Source organism: Hipposideros armiger, unplaced genomic scaffold, assembly GCF_001890085.2.
Source record: "Hipposideros armiger isolate ML-2016 unplaced genomic scaffold, ASM189008v1 scaffold_220, whole genome shotgun sequence".
NCBI lineage: Eukaryota > Metazoa > Chordata > Mammalia > Chiroptera > Hipposideridae > Hipposideros > Hipposideros armiger.
Genome location: NW_017731570.1, coordinates 186,218 through 204,933, shown reverse-complemented (window position 1 = coordinate 204,933; position 18,716 = coordinate 186,218). Strand labels below are relative to the sequence as shown.

The 18,716-nt window shown below is 43.7% G+C and overlaps 2 protein-coding genes across 2 annotated transcripts in view; one reads left to right on the top strand and one right to left on the bottom strand.

Moving 5' to 3' along the window:
- Nucleotides 1-18,716, bottom strand: part of LOC109389079 (voltage-dependent calcium channel subunit alpha-2/delta-3) — a gene marked incomplete at its 5' end in the record, with an annotated part of 298,701 nt that overhangs the window by 120,758 nt on the left and 159,227 nt on the right. The window lies entirely within an intron of this gene.
- On the top strand, nt 3,239-14,362 carry LRTM1 (leucine rich repeat transmembrane protein 1). Its single transcript, XM_019654325.1, has 3 exons — nt 3,239-3,962; nt 6,848-7,444; nt 13,697-14,362. The coding sequence occupies exons 1-3, from the start codon at nt 3,956-3,958 to the stop codon at nt 14,128-14,130; spliced, it is 1,038 nt and encodes a 345-aa protein (XP_019509870.1). The 5' UTR covers nt 3,239-3,955; the 3' UTR covers nt 14,131-14,362.

Below are 18,716 nucleotides of genomic sequence, written 5' to 3'. Positions count from 1 at the left end.
TCCTTTCAATATTTCCTTTATCTTCAGGTAAAGAAAGAAGTTCATTGGGGGCCAGATCAGGTGAGTAGGGAGGGTGTTCTAATACAGTTATTTGTTTACTGGCTAAAAACTCCCTCACAGACAGTGCCGTGTGAGCTGGTGCATTGTCGTGATGCAAGAGCCATGATTTGTTGGTGAAAAGTTCAGGTCGTCTAACTTTGTCATGCAGCCTTTTCAGCACTTCCAAATGGTAAACTTGGTTAACTGTTTATCCAGTTGGTACAAATTCATAATGAATAATCCCTCTGATATCAAAAAAGTTAGCAACATCATTGCAATAAGTTTGCAAACTTAATTGTCAGACCTCGATAACACTATCTGGGAGAAAAAACTATTTAGACGTTTGCTGGATTTGAAGACATCTTCAATTTTAAGAATTAATAATTGTTGATTTTTTTGGTGGGGGGAGATGAAATGTTAAATAGACCAATTTATAGGAGGAAACATTCTGACTTAACATGGTCAAATGTGTATAGGACATATATAGAAGCTAGAAAATTCTTGACATCTGAGGGTCATGGTAACCACACACTCTGAGGGTGTGTCTCAAGCAAGTTTCTGTGTGGCAAACTTTGACTAGGTCTTGGTACCAGGCGCCCCTCACAGTGGAGTCCTCCGCTCTAGGGAGTGGCTTGGCCTGACCAGATTTTTGGTATCTCTCCTTGGTCACTTTTCTGCATGCAGAGTTGGCTTACCACTTCTGAGATCTGGTTCCTCAGGGGAGGGAGAGAAGGTGCTGTGGGCATTGGCATGCAGATCACGGACCCTCCCTTTGTTCTCTGGGCTCAGATGGAATAAATCAGCCTCCGCATCCAAAGTCCTCTGACGTTCAAGTGTGCACTGCCCATCTTTTAATCACCAGTTAGTCAGCAGGTGCAAAGAGAACTAAAGAACCCCTTTGAGAAGTTAGCCACTGCTCCCAGGAACCCACAGCTGTGGGCATTCTCAGCGTGTTCCCAGGGCATTCACATTTTAGGCAGGAGCAGTGGCCCAGGCTCTCCAAGGTCCAAGAATACACACTGCTAATAGAAAGTGTCACTTTTGATCACTGTCTTCTCCAGGTCTCTACCAGACCCGCGCTGTGCACTTAATATGTGTCACTGATCCTTTGTGTGTCCAGTGAGGCAGGCGTTGTCTGCATTCTACACATGAGGAAGCTGAGGCTCAGAGAGATCCTGTGGTTTGCCTAAGACCACACAGCTTTAGGGTGTTAGCAGCATGGATGTGTGCTTCCTCACCGAGCCACCCAGCCTGGCTTAACTGTAGGTGTTCCCTGCAGTTCCTGGCAGGTGTCCTGACCTCTTACACCAGCTGTGCTGTCAATGGATTCATCTTTTACAGGCCTCTGAGTCCACTAGACATGGACCCTAGTTGGGCCCTGCAGCACACAGCTAAGTAGCTCTGCTGTAATCCAGAGAGACACGCAAATGCTTTGTTTGTCCAAGCCCTCCTAAAGTCTGAAAATACAGGGCCTTTTAAGTTCACTCAGGCATTCTGACCAGAACAACAAGATTTTACACGTAAGAGGGCCCTAAAATTCATCCTAGCCACCCAGCCCCCTCCTTTTATAGTTGAGGAGATAGGGTGGTGGGTGCGCCCAGCAGGGTGGTGGAATTTGGGGTGGGTAACAGGCGATGGTAGCAGAGCAAGGACAGCAGTGGGTACAGGATGGGCCAGAGCAGGGTTGCACACTGTGGCCTGTGGGTTGATCCGGTCCCCTCCGCCTGCTTTTGTTAGTATGGTTTTATTGGCGCACAGGCTCGCCCTTGTTTTTATGGATTGTCTATGGCTGGCTTCATGCAACATCAGAAGTTGAGTCATTGCGACAGAGACAGTACAGCCCTCAACATCTAAAATATTTACCATCTGGCCTTTCACAAAAAAAAAGTTTGCCCACCCCTGGGGAAAACAGAGGCACACAAGTCCATGTGAGTTATTGGTAACTTTCTAGTTCTTAGAGTGAGTTCTTAGAGTGGGTGTCTGTTATATTATGGTGAATTAATGACTGAAGACTTCACATGGGCCATTGATAGTCATGTATCATCAAGGAATGATTATTATTAAATTCTCTGCACTGAAAATAGACAGACAGGATGGTGGGAAGGATGCAAGGAAGGAAGGAAGGAAGGAAGGAAGGAAGGAAGGAAGGAAGGAAGGATGGAACTGTTTAGCCCTTATTAAGAATTAAATGGCTCTTGGTCACCTCCATCTGACTTTCCCCACTGTGTCTCCCATGCTCAAAGAATGTTGGAGAGAGAACAAAAGGTGACAGGCTGAGTGAGCAGGAAGAGGGCAGGATGAGCACACTGGGTCCTCTGAGACAGGAAGGGCCTTGGCCAAAAGAGAAGAGGGGTCCCAAAGAGCAGGGTACCAAGGATAATCACAATCTGATTTTTCAAGTTCATTCACAAGGGGCCTTCTTCCCTTGGTACCTGAGGGGACAGGCCTCCCCGTCTTTTGTCAGGACCTCCCTCCACCTGTCAAGTCAAGGTCACTCTTTGAAAGCTAGCAGCATGAAAGTCCTGGAAGACATTTTCATGGGTAACGGTGAACATATATTAAGGCACCCTGGGCCATGACATGTATTGTTTAATCTTGGGAACAATCTTGTGAAGCAAGGATTGCCATGTTAGAGCTCAGGCCATGAGGCTCCCAGTGGGCAAGTCACTTGCCCAGAGACATCGAGCTGGTAAATGGTGAAGACATATTCAAATCCACTCTCATCTGATTCCAAATCCCACACTCAGCTGCTCTGTTAAACCATCCAGGGCCTGTGAGTCCACTTCATGCTGGCTCAAGAAAAGCACTTTTTTTTTTTAAACCTTTACATAGTCACCATGGGTACACAGAACATTCTGGTGTGCGGAAGGGCAGTTCCAGGCGCTGAAACACCACCTTAGCAAATGGCAGAGGATTTGCACATTTAAAGAAACGTTCCAGTCCCTGGTGGGAAAGTTCCCAGCAGCTTCAATTAGAGAACAGTCACAGTTCATTGATGCCTGATGCGCACATGGGGCAGCTTTATTGTTTTATATGTGAAAAATCAGGGCAACGATGAAAGATTGAGAAGTATTTCCAAAGTCACGTGAACCGAAAGGTCAATTCAAAGGGGGTGAGGGGTGGAGTGGGAGGAGGAGGGAAGGAGAAAGCAAAGAAGCAGCTGAGAAGTATTTGTGGCACCAGGGAGAAGAGACTGGGATGTCCACTAAAGGAAACCATGGCTATGAATTTCAGGGCATCAAGACCCTGTCAACACAGCTAATCCCCACGGATGTTGGCTGAATAAGCCTTCGATGACCAAACAAGTGCGCTGTGGAAACCGTGTCAGCCTCCAGCAGGCCAATTTGTCCTCATATTACACACCCTGCTGGCTCTGTCACTAGACCCCCAGGTCGAGGATCCATAGCGAACAGCCCCCAACCCGACAAGGGTTGACACAGCATGGTTAATAAGTCAACAGAATTCAGAAACCATGACAGGATTAAGAAGGCTGTTTTATTTTGGTGCCCTGGACTTCAAGCAGATTAAATAATCAAAAAGGCTGAGCCATTGGGGTCATGTCTGAAGGCTACAGCTGTTCACCGAGGTTTGACAAACATTCTTTCTGTGGCTCATCGCCTGAATGGGAAAGGCAGGGATGATCTCGGGGAGGTCGACACTTTAAGAAAGAAGACAGGCACAATCAAAAGACCCTCCACGGGAAAACCGTCTCAGCCAGATGGAGACAGGAGAAGAACGGCTTAAATAAGTGGTCTCCTGAAAGCAACACTGTTTTCTGCACTGAAGAAAAGCACAGGCAAGCTTCAGACGTGAATGAAAAGCTGGATTCTGAGTTTGCCATGCCCTCGGCTTGTTGATCTGCAAATTCATAAAGGTGGGCTACGGATTCAACAAGGAAGCCTGTGGAGACTCAGTCATGAAAGGTGAGCCATGATAAATCCCTTCGGGCCTTAGAAATGTTCCCTGAGAGCTGAATCGGATCCCCTCAAAAAGGTGTCCGTGGGAAACCGATTTTCAAGTTGTCTTTCTCAAAAAAACAAACAGACATAGATATAGAAAATGTTTTCTCTGATGGGAGGATTTATGTTTGTGCAATGTTGGGTCAGAGGAAGGGTGTGGGCACAAACGTACCCAGCCATGATCAGATATGCAGTTGGCATGTCATGGGCCATTTCATAGGAAACACTGTGCTTCAGGTTGGTGTTCATATATCATCTTCATTGGAGGAGGGGGAAGTGGGACAAAAGAAAGAATGAATACACTGGCTACAATCTCAGAAAGACAAGCCTTTCCTTAATATCGGGTTGTTGGAAAAGGCATGATGTATTTTTTCCGGTTTTCGTTGCAAAAATGCATCATGACTTTTCTGACAACCCAGTAGATTAGTGGATTCTGTTGAAAACATATTCTCTCATTTAAGATTTGATTTCCTACAACTAGTTAATGCTTGGTACCCACACCTAAAGTGCGGGATGTCAACTCAGCTCTGATGGGTAGACATCTGGCTTTGAAAGGAGTTATTTCGATTACTTGCAAAATTATAGAAAGCAGAACAAGAATTTTGCTCTTCTATATTTTGGAAGAGGAAAGGGGACTGCATCCCCTGAGCTAAACTAAACTGATGGCAATCTCCTTCAGGAGGCCCTCCAAACGTCTCAAAAAAAGCTTGCCCCAAAGCACGCTTCACATCAGTAAAGAATTCAAGGAAAAGGCTCCAGTGCATTTGACAGCCACATTTTCCCTAGTTAAGGCCAAAAACAAACAAACAAACAAACAAACTAAAAACCTCTTTCAAGATCATTTTTATGAGTAGATAATTATCTAGAGTTTTAAATATTATTATGTGGCCTTGTGAGTTCCTCTACCAATTTAACCAAATGTCCCTGACAGATGTTGGCCATATTTTGAAAGTCAGTCTCAGGAAAAAAGAAGGGAGTGATATAGCTACTCTGGAGAGTGATCTAGCAGAATCTAAGAAAACTCAGCATCCTCCCTGAACCCCGCTAAGAGGCTCCTGTTGATGCTCGTGGACCGTCTTCCCATTTCCACATGGTCAGGGGGCGCGGTGCAAGGATGCTCGTAGCAGCATCATTTGTAACAAAGAAAAACTTCGACAACTCAAATGCTCATCAGCCATGGAGTGCCTAAATAATAAATGGCATGGTCTCACCATGAAATATTCTAAGCATGAAAAGGCATAAATTAGCTCTCTCTATATGAACATGGACAGATTCATTTTGAAAGAATGAATTGCAGAATTCAATTGCAGAATGAATTGCAGAATGAAACATACTGAGGGTTATATTTATGTAGGTTTTTAAAAACAACAGTATCGTGTGTGTGTGTGTGTGTGTGTGTGTGTGTGTGTGTGTGTGTAAAAGTATTGTAAAGTGCAGCAGGTGAGAACTCTGACAGACTCTGGAAGCACACTGCCTAGGTTCAAATCACGAATCTACTAGTTTATCATACATGTGACCTTGGGCAAGTGATTCGAAGCAATTCTTGGTGCCTCAGCTTCCTCACCTTCAAAGTGGGGATAATAGTAGAACCAGATTTATAAGGTTATGAGGATTAAATTAATTAAAATAAAGAAGGTACCAAAAAAATATATACACATTTTAAGAAAAAAAAACTGTGTTAAAATTGTAATACTCAATATACTCGTATACTGATAACAAAAACAAAAACAAAAAAAGATGAATACAAGTCATGTGTATACACTTGTTTGGCACCCCGGTATATAAAGCAGTTAGAATGGTGCCTGGCTCAAAACACATGCTGTATGGTTATTTGCTATTGTTGTTATTAAGACTGCTTTTTAAAAAGCCTAGTGGGGTACATCAGTAATAGTGGGAGCAAAGGGGGTTCATGTATGAAAACATGACTTGGGTGCTAATCAAGGGAGTTCAACTGTATCAGTAATGCATTCATTCTTTGAGCTAGAAGAAAAAAAGAGAAGAAAGAAATGTGACCACCCATGAATGACTGACAGAACTGTGTTATAGGAACATGGATGTTTATTATATTATTCTTATTCTTGAATAAAAAAGGGGACAATCATCATTCATGGAATTATTAACACCTGCAAAGATGGGCATCAATATAGGAATGCTTTGGACCTGCCCTATCTGCCACACCGGTACCATGTGTTATTTACATTTAAATTCATTAAAATTAAATGCAAATAAAAATTCAGTTTCTTGGCTACAGTAGTCATAATTCAGAGCTCTGTAGCCACGTGTAGCTAATGGCTACCATATTGGACAGAAGATATAAAACATTATCTATCACCACAGAAAGTTCTATTGGACAGCGCTGAGCTAGAGCATACTTTTCAGAAAAGTGAATATCTGAACTTCCTATCACTGTTCCACACTTCTGGTCCTACATAATTCTACAAAGGACATGTGCCCCAGAAAGATTTTTTTTAATCTTTCTATTGGGTTGTCGGAAAAGTCATGACATATTTTTTTCTATGTTTTTCATTGCAAAAATGCATCATGACTTTTCCGACAACCCAATATTTGATATCCTTAAGTCTTCCATCTTCTGATTTCTGAGCTAATGAGGAATTATCTTTTCCAAGGCCTCTGACAATAGTTACCAGAGAGTTTGCAATAGCTATTGAAATTGGGGATGTCCCCAGTCCAGCCCAACTCTACACAATATGGTGCTCGATAGAGCCTCTGTTTCAGGTTGTGGAAAGAGGCCTGGAGCAGAGTCACACTACCTGTGAATTCAAAGGAGAACAAATGGTCGTGCCACTTGCAAACTGGTTTTTATCCGAATTTCTTTCTGTTTATCATAGGTGAACTGCTGCTGCTTTCAAGTGTGATTTTCCTGCTCCAAGTGGTGTGCGCATGCCCAGAGAAGTGCCGCTGTCACTCACCCTCAAATTCTGTAGACTGCAGCCAGCGGGGCCTGACTGAGATTCCTTCCGGTTTGCCTCCTCAGACTCTAACACTGCATTTACAAGATAACCAGATACACCAGCTTCCAGCTTTTGCGTTTAGGTCTGTGCCACAGCTCATAACATTGAACTTGGGCAACAATTCCCTTTTAAATCTGGCCCCTGGAGCTTTCCATGGACTTCGGCATTTGCAGGTCTTAAACCTAACCCAGAACTCCCTTCATTTCATGGAAAGCAGACTTTTCCATTCCCTCCCTCAGCTGAGGGAGCTTGATTTGTCATCAAACAACATAAGCCACCTTCCCAGATCTCTGGGTCAGCACTGGGAGAATCTAACCATATTTGCAGTCCAACAAAACCAGCTTCGGCAGCTTGATCGAGCATTCCTAGAATCCATGCCCAGGGTGAAGCTTTTATTTCTCAAGGACAACCTGTGGACATGCAATTGCCACTTGCTCAGTCTTAAACTCTGGCTGGAGACATTTCTCTATAAAGGTCAGTAATGTCTATGTGGCAACCCCTATCTGTGTATTAGGAACGTTGAGGAGTGTGCAAGGGGCCGGTGGAAGCTTTTCTAACATTCATGTCATTTCACAGTATGGCAAAAGAGGCAAGCGAGTCATTAAAAGGTGTTTAAAGTCATCCACAAATATAATTCATAAAGATAATGTTCCACTTTTTGGTTAACAACAACATTAAGTGATGTATCTGGAAACTATAGGCCTTTAAGAAGGATGGAAATTCAATTGCTACCTGAATTACTGCTCAACTCCAAAGTGGCATCAAATTCTATTTTCAAGTGTGATTCAACTGGGGCATGGTGTCTCTCCTTGGGACATTTTCCCTTCTTTGTCTGCTTCTACCCAGCTGACAGCTATACATTTTCTCCAAAATTACCCCTTTGACTTCAGCTAGTATCAGTTATTGAAGTTGGATGCAACAGGGCTACCTCTTTAAACTTACTTTTGACAAACACCATATAATCTCATTTATATGTGAAAAATAAAAAACAGAAACAACGTTCAAACAAAACAAAACTAGACTTGGAGATATAGAAAAAAAAATCTTGGTTGCGAGATGGGATGGGGAGGGGATGGGGAAGAAGGTGAAGGGAGTAGAAAGAGCTAATTAGTAGACGCAATATGGTCATGAGGATGTAAAATAAAGAATGGGGAATATAATCAACAATGTTGTAAAGACTGGAAGGTGCCAGGTGGGCACTGGACTTATCAAGGGGATCACTTCATAGTCTGTGTAGATGCCTGACCAATGCGCTATACAACTGAAGCTGGAGTAGAATAATATTGTTTGGCAACTATAAGAAAAAAACAGATAGATAGATAGATAGATAGATAGATAGATAGATAGATAGATAGATAGATATCACGGGAGGTGGAGTATAGCATAAGGAAGATAGTCAATGGTATTGTAACAGTTATATAAGATGTCACAGGGGTAGTAGATTCGGGGAGGGAGGTTATCACTTTTTGAGGGGTGTAAATGTCTAACTATTATGTTGCTTTGTACACCTGAAACTAATAAAATTATAAGAAAAAGCCCACCATAAAAAAAACACAAAAAAACCCCAAAAAACCCTTACTTTTTCTTAAACCAGATGTCAAATGCAAGAGATCCTAGAACATGAAAGATGAGGGGCTCTGGAAATCACCCAGGGATCAGTAAACTACAGCCTGAGGGCCAAATGCAGCCCACCTCCTGTTTTGGTAAAGAAAGTTTAATTGAGATACATCTCTGCCCATTATTATTTACTGTCTGTGGCTGTTTTGCAATATAAGGGCAAAACTGAATAGTTTTGATAGCGACTATATAGCAAAGCTTAAAATCTTTATTATCTGGCCCTTTACAGAAAAGTTTGCCAACCCCTTCTAACTCAATGCTAGCCTGTTATCAAAGGGAAACTGAAGCCCCAAGACGACAGGGTGGAAGCACAGATGAGACTAGAATGAATGGCTTTTGAGTCTTGACCCTACATTCTTTCCTCCACATCACAGCACTTCTTTCCTCCTAACTTTCAAGCGTCATTCATTCATTCATTCATTCATTCATTCATTCCCATATTTGAGTGCCCCTTATGTGCCAGGAACCTTTCTAGGCACTGAGAAAAGGTGATTGAACAAAAAATCCCTATGAACATGGAGGTTACATTCTGATAGTAGAAACAGATGTTAAATAAAATAACAAATATTTTCAGAAAGCTGTTAATGCTAGAAAAACGATGAGGCAGGGTAAGGGGAGAGAAAGTGATAGGATGGGGGTTCCATTTGAGATCGGAAGGAGGTGGCATAGGTGAACAGGACCTGAGAAGTAAGGAGGAATGAGCCATAATTGGGGGAAAGGACAGCAGGTGCAAAGGGCCTGACAGGGAGTACGCTTGGCTTGACTGAGGGACAAAAGAGCGCCTATAGCAGAGAGAAGGAGTAAGAGGGCAGACAGACAGAAGGCCACACAAGCGTTCAGGGGCCAAGTCATGTAGGAACATGCAGAGGAGGCTGAGTGAGCCATTTGGATTTTATTTTAGGTGAAATGGAAATCTCTTGAATTTTAACCAGGGAACAATATGATCGAATTACATTTGTAAAGGTTACTCTGGTGACTCTAGGGAGAGCTGACCAAAGGCTGCAAAAGAAGAAGCAGGTGGATGAGAGGGAAAGTGCTTTCATCTGGGGAGGAGATGGTGGTGGCCCCAAACCATGGCGGTGAGAAGTGATCAATGCTGGGAGACATTTGGAATATTGAACTGATAGAAATTGCAAATGGGCTGGAGTGTGAGATGAAGAAAAGAGAGTAATTATGGGAAATTCATTTTTTTTGTCCTGTAGGAATAACCAGATGAATGATGCCAGTAGCTGATAAGAGGCAGATTGAGGAATGGGGGTGGGGGGTGGGCATGGGTGAGTGTGTGTGGGAGGTGGTAAATCAAGAGTTCAATCTGGGGCATGTCAAGTTTGAGATGCCCACTACATATCAAGGGAAGCTGTTGAATTTGTGGATCTATGTTTGAGGCTATAACTCAGGAAGACAGGAGAGCTACAGACATGAATTAGGGAATCAGCAGAGTCTGGATGGTCGTAGCAGTTACATGGAAGGAATCAGGTGAGAGCACAACATGAATTCAAACATGCAATATTGCATGAGAATGCCTCTCAACAATATCATAGCAAATAGCTTATCACTAATTAGCTGATCTTCAGTTGACTTAAAATAGGGGTTATAGGATGTGGCAAAACTATTTCTTATAGGAGGTTGCCAGTAAAAGTGTTTACATCTAGAGTTGAAGTGACATTAGCTATTGTGTTCTGGACCAAGTGGTAAGCATCATAAAAATATAGTTTTCATCAAACAAGAATATTTCTTGACAAAAAATAGTTCCCAGGTTCAGAACACTAGAAGCAACATGGGATGGCATGAAGTGCCCTCTGCCCTCTACTGTGCCACAAAGTTGCTGGTAATCTTTGGGCAGATTAGTGCCCCTCCCCAGCGCTCTGTGTTACCAGGTAAAAACTGACAATGTTAAGCCAGGGAGTTCCTGAGGTCCATTCTGGTCCTCAGGTTCCACAACACAGTTCAACACCCCCTCATTGTTAAGCCGCCCAGCACAGACAACAGCCTTTCTCAGGAGGAAGGTAAAATTGATTTGGCATAAGACCTGGGTGCTCCCAAAATAACTAGAAAGAAAACCAAAATATGTGCTAAATTTAGGAGACAATCTGACTACTGATGTATTGAATACAGGTAAAATAAGGGAGTAGATACTGGTCAAGTCCTCATTTATAAAAAGACACATAAATAAATACAAACTCTAATGGTATTAGTCAGGACAGGCTGATTAATGGGACAACCATTTCAGTATGTACTTAATAAAAGTCTGTTGCTCACTCATATCAGAGTTCAAGGGAATTGGGGGTGGGGCTCGGTTCCATGTGGTCCTACAGGGACGTAAGCCCCTTCCAGCTTTTGACATTGCCAACTTTACCCTAAAGTTACCATCAAGTGGGAACAAAGTGCTTGGAAGGGTTTTTGTAGCCTGGAAGTGGTATTCATTGGCTCCACTGGCCAGAAGTCAGTCATGTGGCCCCAACCTGACCACAAAGTGTAGGCACGTTTCATCTTCCTGTCCTCCCAAGGGCCAAAAAACATGCTCTGATGAATACTTAATAATATCTGTCTCCTCCACAAAAACATGTGCATAGATTTTTATAATTAGTATTCCTCTTTCTCCATTTGTAAGTAAACAAATCATCTTTATGCTAATAGCTAACTGTATTAAACATTTATTCTGGGCTAGGTATTGTACTAAATATTTGACATACTTTATCCAATTGAGTCCTCAGAGCAATCTTAGGGGGTGAAATTCATTATTTCCCCCCTCTCTCACTTTCCAGATAAACCAGCAGAGGCACAGAATGGTGAAGTAACTTGCTTAGGGTTACACAGCTAAGTGATGTTCAGACTCAAGCTCCAATCTCTTCCAAGAGGGTGATTAATAGCTACTAGTAGCCAGATGGGGAATAATGAGTGCCTGGCAAGTTGAAGCTTCTTCTATTGTCAGTTTCCATGAGTCTAGAAAAGAGTAGGACCCTAAAGACGTTGTCAGCACACTTTCCTCCTGGGGTGGAAGGGTGGAAGGTGACTCCTGGCTGAGGACACAGCTCCACAGGAGGCCATGCAGCTCTTGGTGGCCACAACCGCACCCTCAGCCATGTCTCAGGCTCTAGACTGTATATCTCCTCACCGCTGGGTGCAAAGTCTATGTCTCCCATCCTAACATTGAGCAGCAAGAAGCGTGGAACTGGAGAAAGACAGTGCTTAAGCCTGGGGCGACTGGGTGCGCCACTCCAATCTAGTTGTAAGCCAGCTGATAGAACTGCTGGTCTCATGGCAGGCGGGCTTGGATCCCCTGATGGATGTCTCAGTGCTCTTTTGCTGGGCTGTGTATCATTACTTCTTCTCAAGGCCCCACACTTCATTTCTATCTCTCTGGCCTTCTGCCTTACAACGAACTCCCAGGCAGAGGCATAAAATGGTCTACGAGGCAGAGACCCTTAATCACAGTGCAGCCTGATGGCGCCTTAGGCTCATGGAGCAGCTACTCTGCACCCCTGGCCTCCTGCCCATCAGCTCAGGAAAGGCGGGAATTCCTCTGTTATCTTACCGCTTTAGAGTTGGGACTTGTGTCTGGGGATCCCTGAAGAAGCTAGGAGGGACCCAAGAGTCTCTAGCAGTAGTCAATTCAGTTTCAAACAGTGGCAGAAAAAAAGGCGTGGGTAGAATTTTGCCATAGCCACTAACTCTGATGTGACCTGGGCCACCATAACTGTTGCACTGCAAACTGGCTCCATGTACTCACAGGGCCACATAGGACTTGGCTCATTAACTTAAGATAGGATGTATGTGAAGGCAGTCCCCAAACTCTGAAGTGCTAAGCAACGGAAAGTTGTAATAACATTGAAGCGATGGCCTCCCGCATGTGACTTTCTGGTATAATTTCGTAATTCACCTATGGTGTGTACAAAGACTCTCCAATCTAACTTGGCTAAGAATGGTGCCAGGCTTCACAGCCATCCTTGGAGAGGAATTCATGGCAGCCGGGGTGGGGGTGGGGGAGCGCTGAGACACATGTCATTGTGGTGGGGTTCTGCCCAGGCAGAGGCTTTAGTCATTGTGTTAACTCTGCTGACCTCAGGATGCGTTCCAAAGAGGAGGAAGTAGAAACAGGCAGTAAGCGTCATGGGAAAAACTGAAATCAAGGGGGTGAGCTGGGATTGGCTGTTGTTCTGCCCACTTAGGACCTGATGACCTTGGACAAGAATTACCCATTACAGCAGAGTTGTGAGGACTTACTTAACAGTGTTTTATATATATATACTATCAAGTTGGATATCAATTTGATGTTTTTATGGCCAAATTAGTCAGAGAATTTTATTTGCCTGAGGTCACACAGTAATTCGGTGGCCAAATTTGGCCAGAATGGAATCTGGTAGCCCAATGCCCTTGCTAGAAAAGAATTACTAGACACCCAAACCCTCCCTGTACTCTACATACTCGAGGACATCAATTGCTTTAAAGAGAATGGAGACTGGGTCTAATAAGCCATTGCAAAGTTCGGTACTAGAAGTACTAACTGTTCCAAGGCCTAGGGAGATGGGTTAATTGTACCGAATCCCATGCATTTAAGTAAATGTTACTGCCAATTCTTCAGATACGCAAAACACTCGAAGACCGTGACCTCCCCATCTGGCATCGCTGAAGACTTGCTAGACATAGGGCCTTTGTAATTAACATATACCATCACAACAAAGCACGTTTGTCTTATTTGTTTTAGATTTCCGATGTGAATTTGGTACAATAGATTTTTGTGTGTGGAGGGGCTCATTAGGGGTGTGAGTGACAGGAATGCTGTCGGCTCCAGTGCCCTCAGGTTGGCCTCCAGTGTCCCTTCTTGTCAGCCTTTGCACTGCTTTTCCCTCGGCATTTATAAGGGAAAGGTGGCCTGGCTTCTAATGAATTCTTGGTCATACATAATTGCCAATTTAGTGTGTGGCATTTTTAGCATTCAGCCAATTTAGAAATCCTAAAATCATAAAATAAGGTTGTTAAGTTCTTTGACTCCAGGGGGGGGGGGAGGTGCTTTATACATTCCATCTGCCTAAAATTTTGCAGGCTGAGGATTTTGGAATTTGGTTGTATCAGGGTCTGTTATCACCCTTTGCTTTTGTTTTTTAAAAGGGGGAATAATGGACAGTGTCATCTGTGCATCGCCGGACACCTGGAAGGGAAAGGACCTCCTTAAAATCCCTCATGAGCTGTACCAGCCCTGCCCTTTCCCGTCTGGAGGTCTGGAGGCATCGCAGCTGCAGAAGCTGGGTTATGCCCACTGGGCTGTCCCAGGGCCTCCTGAGAGCCACAGCACGGAGGAGCAAGACGACTCGGAGTGTGAGCTCAAGCCCAAGCCCAGGCCAACCAATCTGCGTTATGCCTTGGCCACCGTCGTCATCACCGGGGTTGTGTGTGGGATCGTGTGTCTCATGATGTTGGCTGCAACCATCTATGGCTGCACGTATGCAGCTATCACAGCCCAGTACCATGGGGGACCCTTGGCTCAAGCCAATGAGACTGCAAAGGCAGAAGGGAAAGAGCTGTGTGACAGCTCACCAGCCTGAGAGCTCTCAACTCAAACAGGAATCATCACTTTAGACCAGAGGCAAATGTCTGAGTAGGGCTGACGTGTTCACTGTTACTGACTCAGTTTGCTTTTTCCAAAAGAAAAGATGAAAAGGATGCATCTGTAAAACAAAACAAAACAACAACAACAACAAATAGTCCTGGGAATAAATGTACGTTGAGATTTTCAAAATACCATAGGTGAAATACAGATGATACTTGTGCTCTGTTCCTAAGAAGTTGTTAGAATTATTCTATGTGGGAAAAGGCCATACACAGAGAAAGGGGAGACACCATCTCTTTAAGGTACTCTTCCCTGCATTAAGTTGCTTTTACAGAGCACAGAAATCAAATACGTGTGCCAGTCAGCATTCCTGGGAGCTTTATGGTCCATTGGAAAACTGTCCAATTTCAAGTGCCTGGGAAGAAGCTGGCGATCTTACCCAAGGGACCCTGACTGCCTCTATAATTCAAATTCAGGCTAGATCGGTGATAATTTTAGATGTTGTGTATGTTATATATTTAATGGGAGCGTCTGTTGGTTGAGAATTTCTTAGCTTGCCACAACAGCCAGATTATATTTAATTTTCTAAATAACAAAACCATTTGGGGCTTTCTAGGCCATGGAGGAAGAGGAGGGTTCCCTATCTGGAGAATGGCACTCAGGCCCAGGGTCTGGGGAAGTTTTTTTATGCAAGGGTAAATAACATATCAACAAACACAAAGAGGATGGGGAGCCAGAATTCGGGGTGCTTATTACCGAAAGGGCATATCCACGAGGCGATTGGAACCTTCCATGTATAACTCTCACAGCAGGAATGAATTGAGGGTGGGCTGAGAGTGAAATAATGGCTTGTGTGTATCTGTATCTACATATACATAGCGCACGGAGTGTACAGACTCGTACTGCCACACCCACACATAAACAAACTCGGAGCAATCAGTTTACCCACTAATGAAATGCAGCCGTGGCAGGGTGGAAGCCAGCAGCTGTTGACCACCACCCAGATTGTCTACTCAACACTCTAGGATAGGAAGTAAGAAGGAAGTCTGAGGAGAGTGGGAATTATCAAGAGACTCAAGCTATGCAGCAGCAGCCATCCTGAACATTATTTAGGCCGTAGCTTAAAAAAAATCAGGTGTGGCTCACTTTCCTCCACAGACATGGTACTGAGGAGTTGCATGCAAAGTGAATTTTTGTAAATTGAATCATCATTTTAATGCAGTAGGGGAGCTCACTATTTAAAGGAACCTTTCATGGAATCTTTCTGTAATGACAATAATTGGCTCCAGATTTATGCATTTTGTAAATGGGCATTTTTCTCATGCTAGGTTTTCTTAAAGTGGAATCTGCCTGCTTTCTCTCTCTCTCATGATGCCCCATCTCATACTTAGTCACCTGTTAGTATTAAATGACTTACACAGAAGAGTTAAGAACAAGCCCAAAGCAGACAATGGCAAATATAGGGCAAGCAGCCCCTCCAGAGGCCTTGAAAGACATTGCTAATCAATCCCAGCACTCTTCCCAGCTGAGCCTGGATGCACCACAGATGCCGTCTTAAGACAGCACTGTAGGCAACCAAAACTAATCAACTGAAGTTGGTTCAAAGGATAAAACACATTTGCCATTCAGGGTACTGGCTCTGCCTTCACTCCCTCAGGCCATGTAAAAACTGGTTTGAATCCTCAATCAGTAGTCCATTCCCTAACCGGGAATGGGAATGAGAAGTCCACACAGGCAGGTCGAATGTGGCCAGAGCCTTGCCCAGCAGTGTAAAGAGGCCAAGGGGAAAAGACCGGTGAACGTACCACAGCCCACCCTGCAGGACACACACCGCATGCCCCTAATGATCACAGAGGCCATCTACCCCTGCCCACAGCGCTTCCCAACCGGTATGGGCCCTCCACACACTCACACGCTAATGATGGGCCATCTTTTGGGAGCAGCAATTTTGCTAAATGATTTTTCTGGGGGAAAAGCATAAACTTTGATGTTAATTTTTTTTCTGCATATTGAAACAAACCTGGATATATTAAAGAGTAGCTTGAAACATTAGCATGGATTTTAAGATCAAAAAGAGACCCCAGAGTAGGCAGCGGTTGCATCAGCCCAGTCCCCAGTCCTGGTGCCTCTTCTCTGGTTTGACTTGTGTGCCACTGCAGTGGACAAGGCTGAGCAACTGGTCTCAGGATGTACTGAAAAAAACCTTTTCTTCCCTTGCCCTGGACTGTGCGTCCTTGGCCAAGCAAGCAATATGAGAAAGGAAATTTAGACGGTCTCTTTATATGTTGTCCCTATTGTACCACATGTTTCCGGAGCTCGCGCTATGTACCAGGCATAGTGAGAGGTGTTCTCATGAGCATTTGCCATGTAGTCTTGGCAGCCACCCCGTGAGATGCTTGAACAGATATTACGTAAGCTGGGAACGACTGAGGCCAATAAGCGTGCTTCCTCTCACTGCTGTGATTTGAGACTGCAAGTGCACAGTGCTCTGCCAGAGGTTTGGTGACATTGCCGGTCAACCCTGTCCCCCTGCCCACAGCAATCACAAGAGAAAGCATCCAATACACCACAGAAAACCCTGAACGTGGCTAGAACCCTCACTTGTCAACACCCACGTCCTGTTAGATTTCTAAGTGTGGAGGATAACTCAGGCAAACAGATCCCTGCTTTATAAGTAGTCTTTACAGAAAATGATGAAAACAGTGCCTACGTATGTTCGGATTTCTATCTTTTGCCTACGATCACCACAAATAGCAGTTGGCAATGAAAATAATTACTTACCCTGAAATGTCAACAGCTTCTCAGCACAGAGAAATATAAATCAAATTGTTTAGATTAACAAATGCAGACTTATCATTTGTTAATATGAGAAATGAAATGTTTTAACTGTAAGAAACATCGCAGATGAAAGACCCAATTTGCAGGGTATTCTGCGAGAACCACAAATTATCTTTCACAACCACTGCAGCTCATGAGGGGCAATTTGCAAACGCCTCCGAGATTAGTTTCAGCTGTTTATTGCTGCTGTCATATTCGTAGATTCCCCCTATACAAATGCCCTTCCATCATAGAGCCTTGCTGAGGGTACACTGTGAACAAAATCATGTTGATGGTTTCTGAGAAAGCCATGTAAAATACAGTATTTGTTCCCCATCATATTTAGTGGGACGCTATGACGACAGTCTGGTGATTTTCATTTTGCCAGAGAGCACAGTCACAAGAGCAGGCCCCAAGGGATGCTGTAGCTGTGTGAAGTGAGGCTCAGAAGGACGCAGTTTGCAGAATGCACCCTGTCACAGAGACAGTGAAAGAAGGCCTCGTGTCACATCTATACCTGAGGAGCTTTTAACATGAAAGCAGAAATCCCTGACCCTGCAGGAAGAATCTCGTGCTTATGATGATAACATGCCAGTGGACAGCTGGGTGTTTTATTTTCATTACAAAAATGGAAGACTGCGAAGTGGTTCACACAATTTCCTCCCAAAGGTTCAGGAAAATCAAGTCTCATTACTCGAGTTAACCAAGTTGCTCCAGAAATAAGACACTTCTGTCTTAGAGCCTAAATATCAAAGGAAGTGGCTAAATCCATTTCCAAAATGGTATGTCTCTAGCACACATTAATATAATTGCACAACTGTTAGAAACCTTTCTGTTGTAGATCAGGAAATAAATGTTTGCAGTTTACTCAAACATTAAATGCTATTAGACAGAAACCTACTAGCAAATGATATTCCAACTCCACGTGGCATCATTAGGCTGTGAGTTATATGTGCAACTTCAGGGAACTATCCTGTTTTCCTATTTGATGAAAATGCTTTTGTGTTTTTTTTTTTATGCTCAAATTGCAATGAGGTCTCTAAGAAACCCCCATCCCGTTCAAAGAAGCGGCTTCATAATCCACTTGTCTCCTTTCAGATGCTAGACTCCACGATCCACACCTGCTTTTCACTCTGATGACACTGAATATTCATTTGGGTCAATAGGATGTCACCTAGTTACAAAGGCCCATCAAAGAAACCCCCTAAAAAGAACCAGAGGATTGGGGGGGGGGTGGGAAGATCCTTGGAGAGCATTTAGTCTAGGCCTGGCAAATTTCAGGATAGCTGTGCTGGCCTCCCTGCCCATTTCAGACACTACTACTAGATGAGGGCAAACTTATCTACCACACCCAGCCAAGGCCACCGAATCCTTCTAAGTCTGCTTTCTAGGTACCCACTACCGATCAATTGGAGTTGACATATGAGATTAAACCTATTTGTTACCCTGCTATAGTTCCATATCCTTATTTTACAAATGGGAAATCGAAGCATGGAAAAGGAAAGAGACTTTCCCAAAGTCACCCAGATAACTAACTGCAGGCCTGATCAATGCAGTTGCAGGAGCATGGGGTTAGCATGGACCACACAATCCAGCCCCCACCACTCTGCATTCATTCTGTGTGAACCATAATATCAAGACTACACCATTAGTATAGTAATTGTTTGGATAAAGATGATTATAGTGCTACCATCAACATTTATTGAGCACTCGATTTTGTGCCAATTGTTTTCCAAGCATTAATACATTCATTTTCTTGAAGTC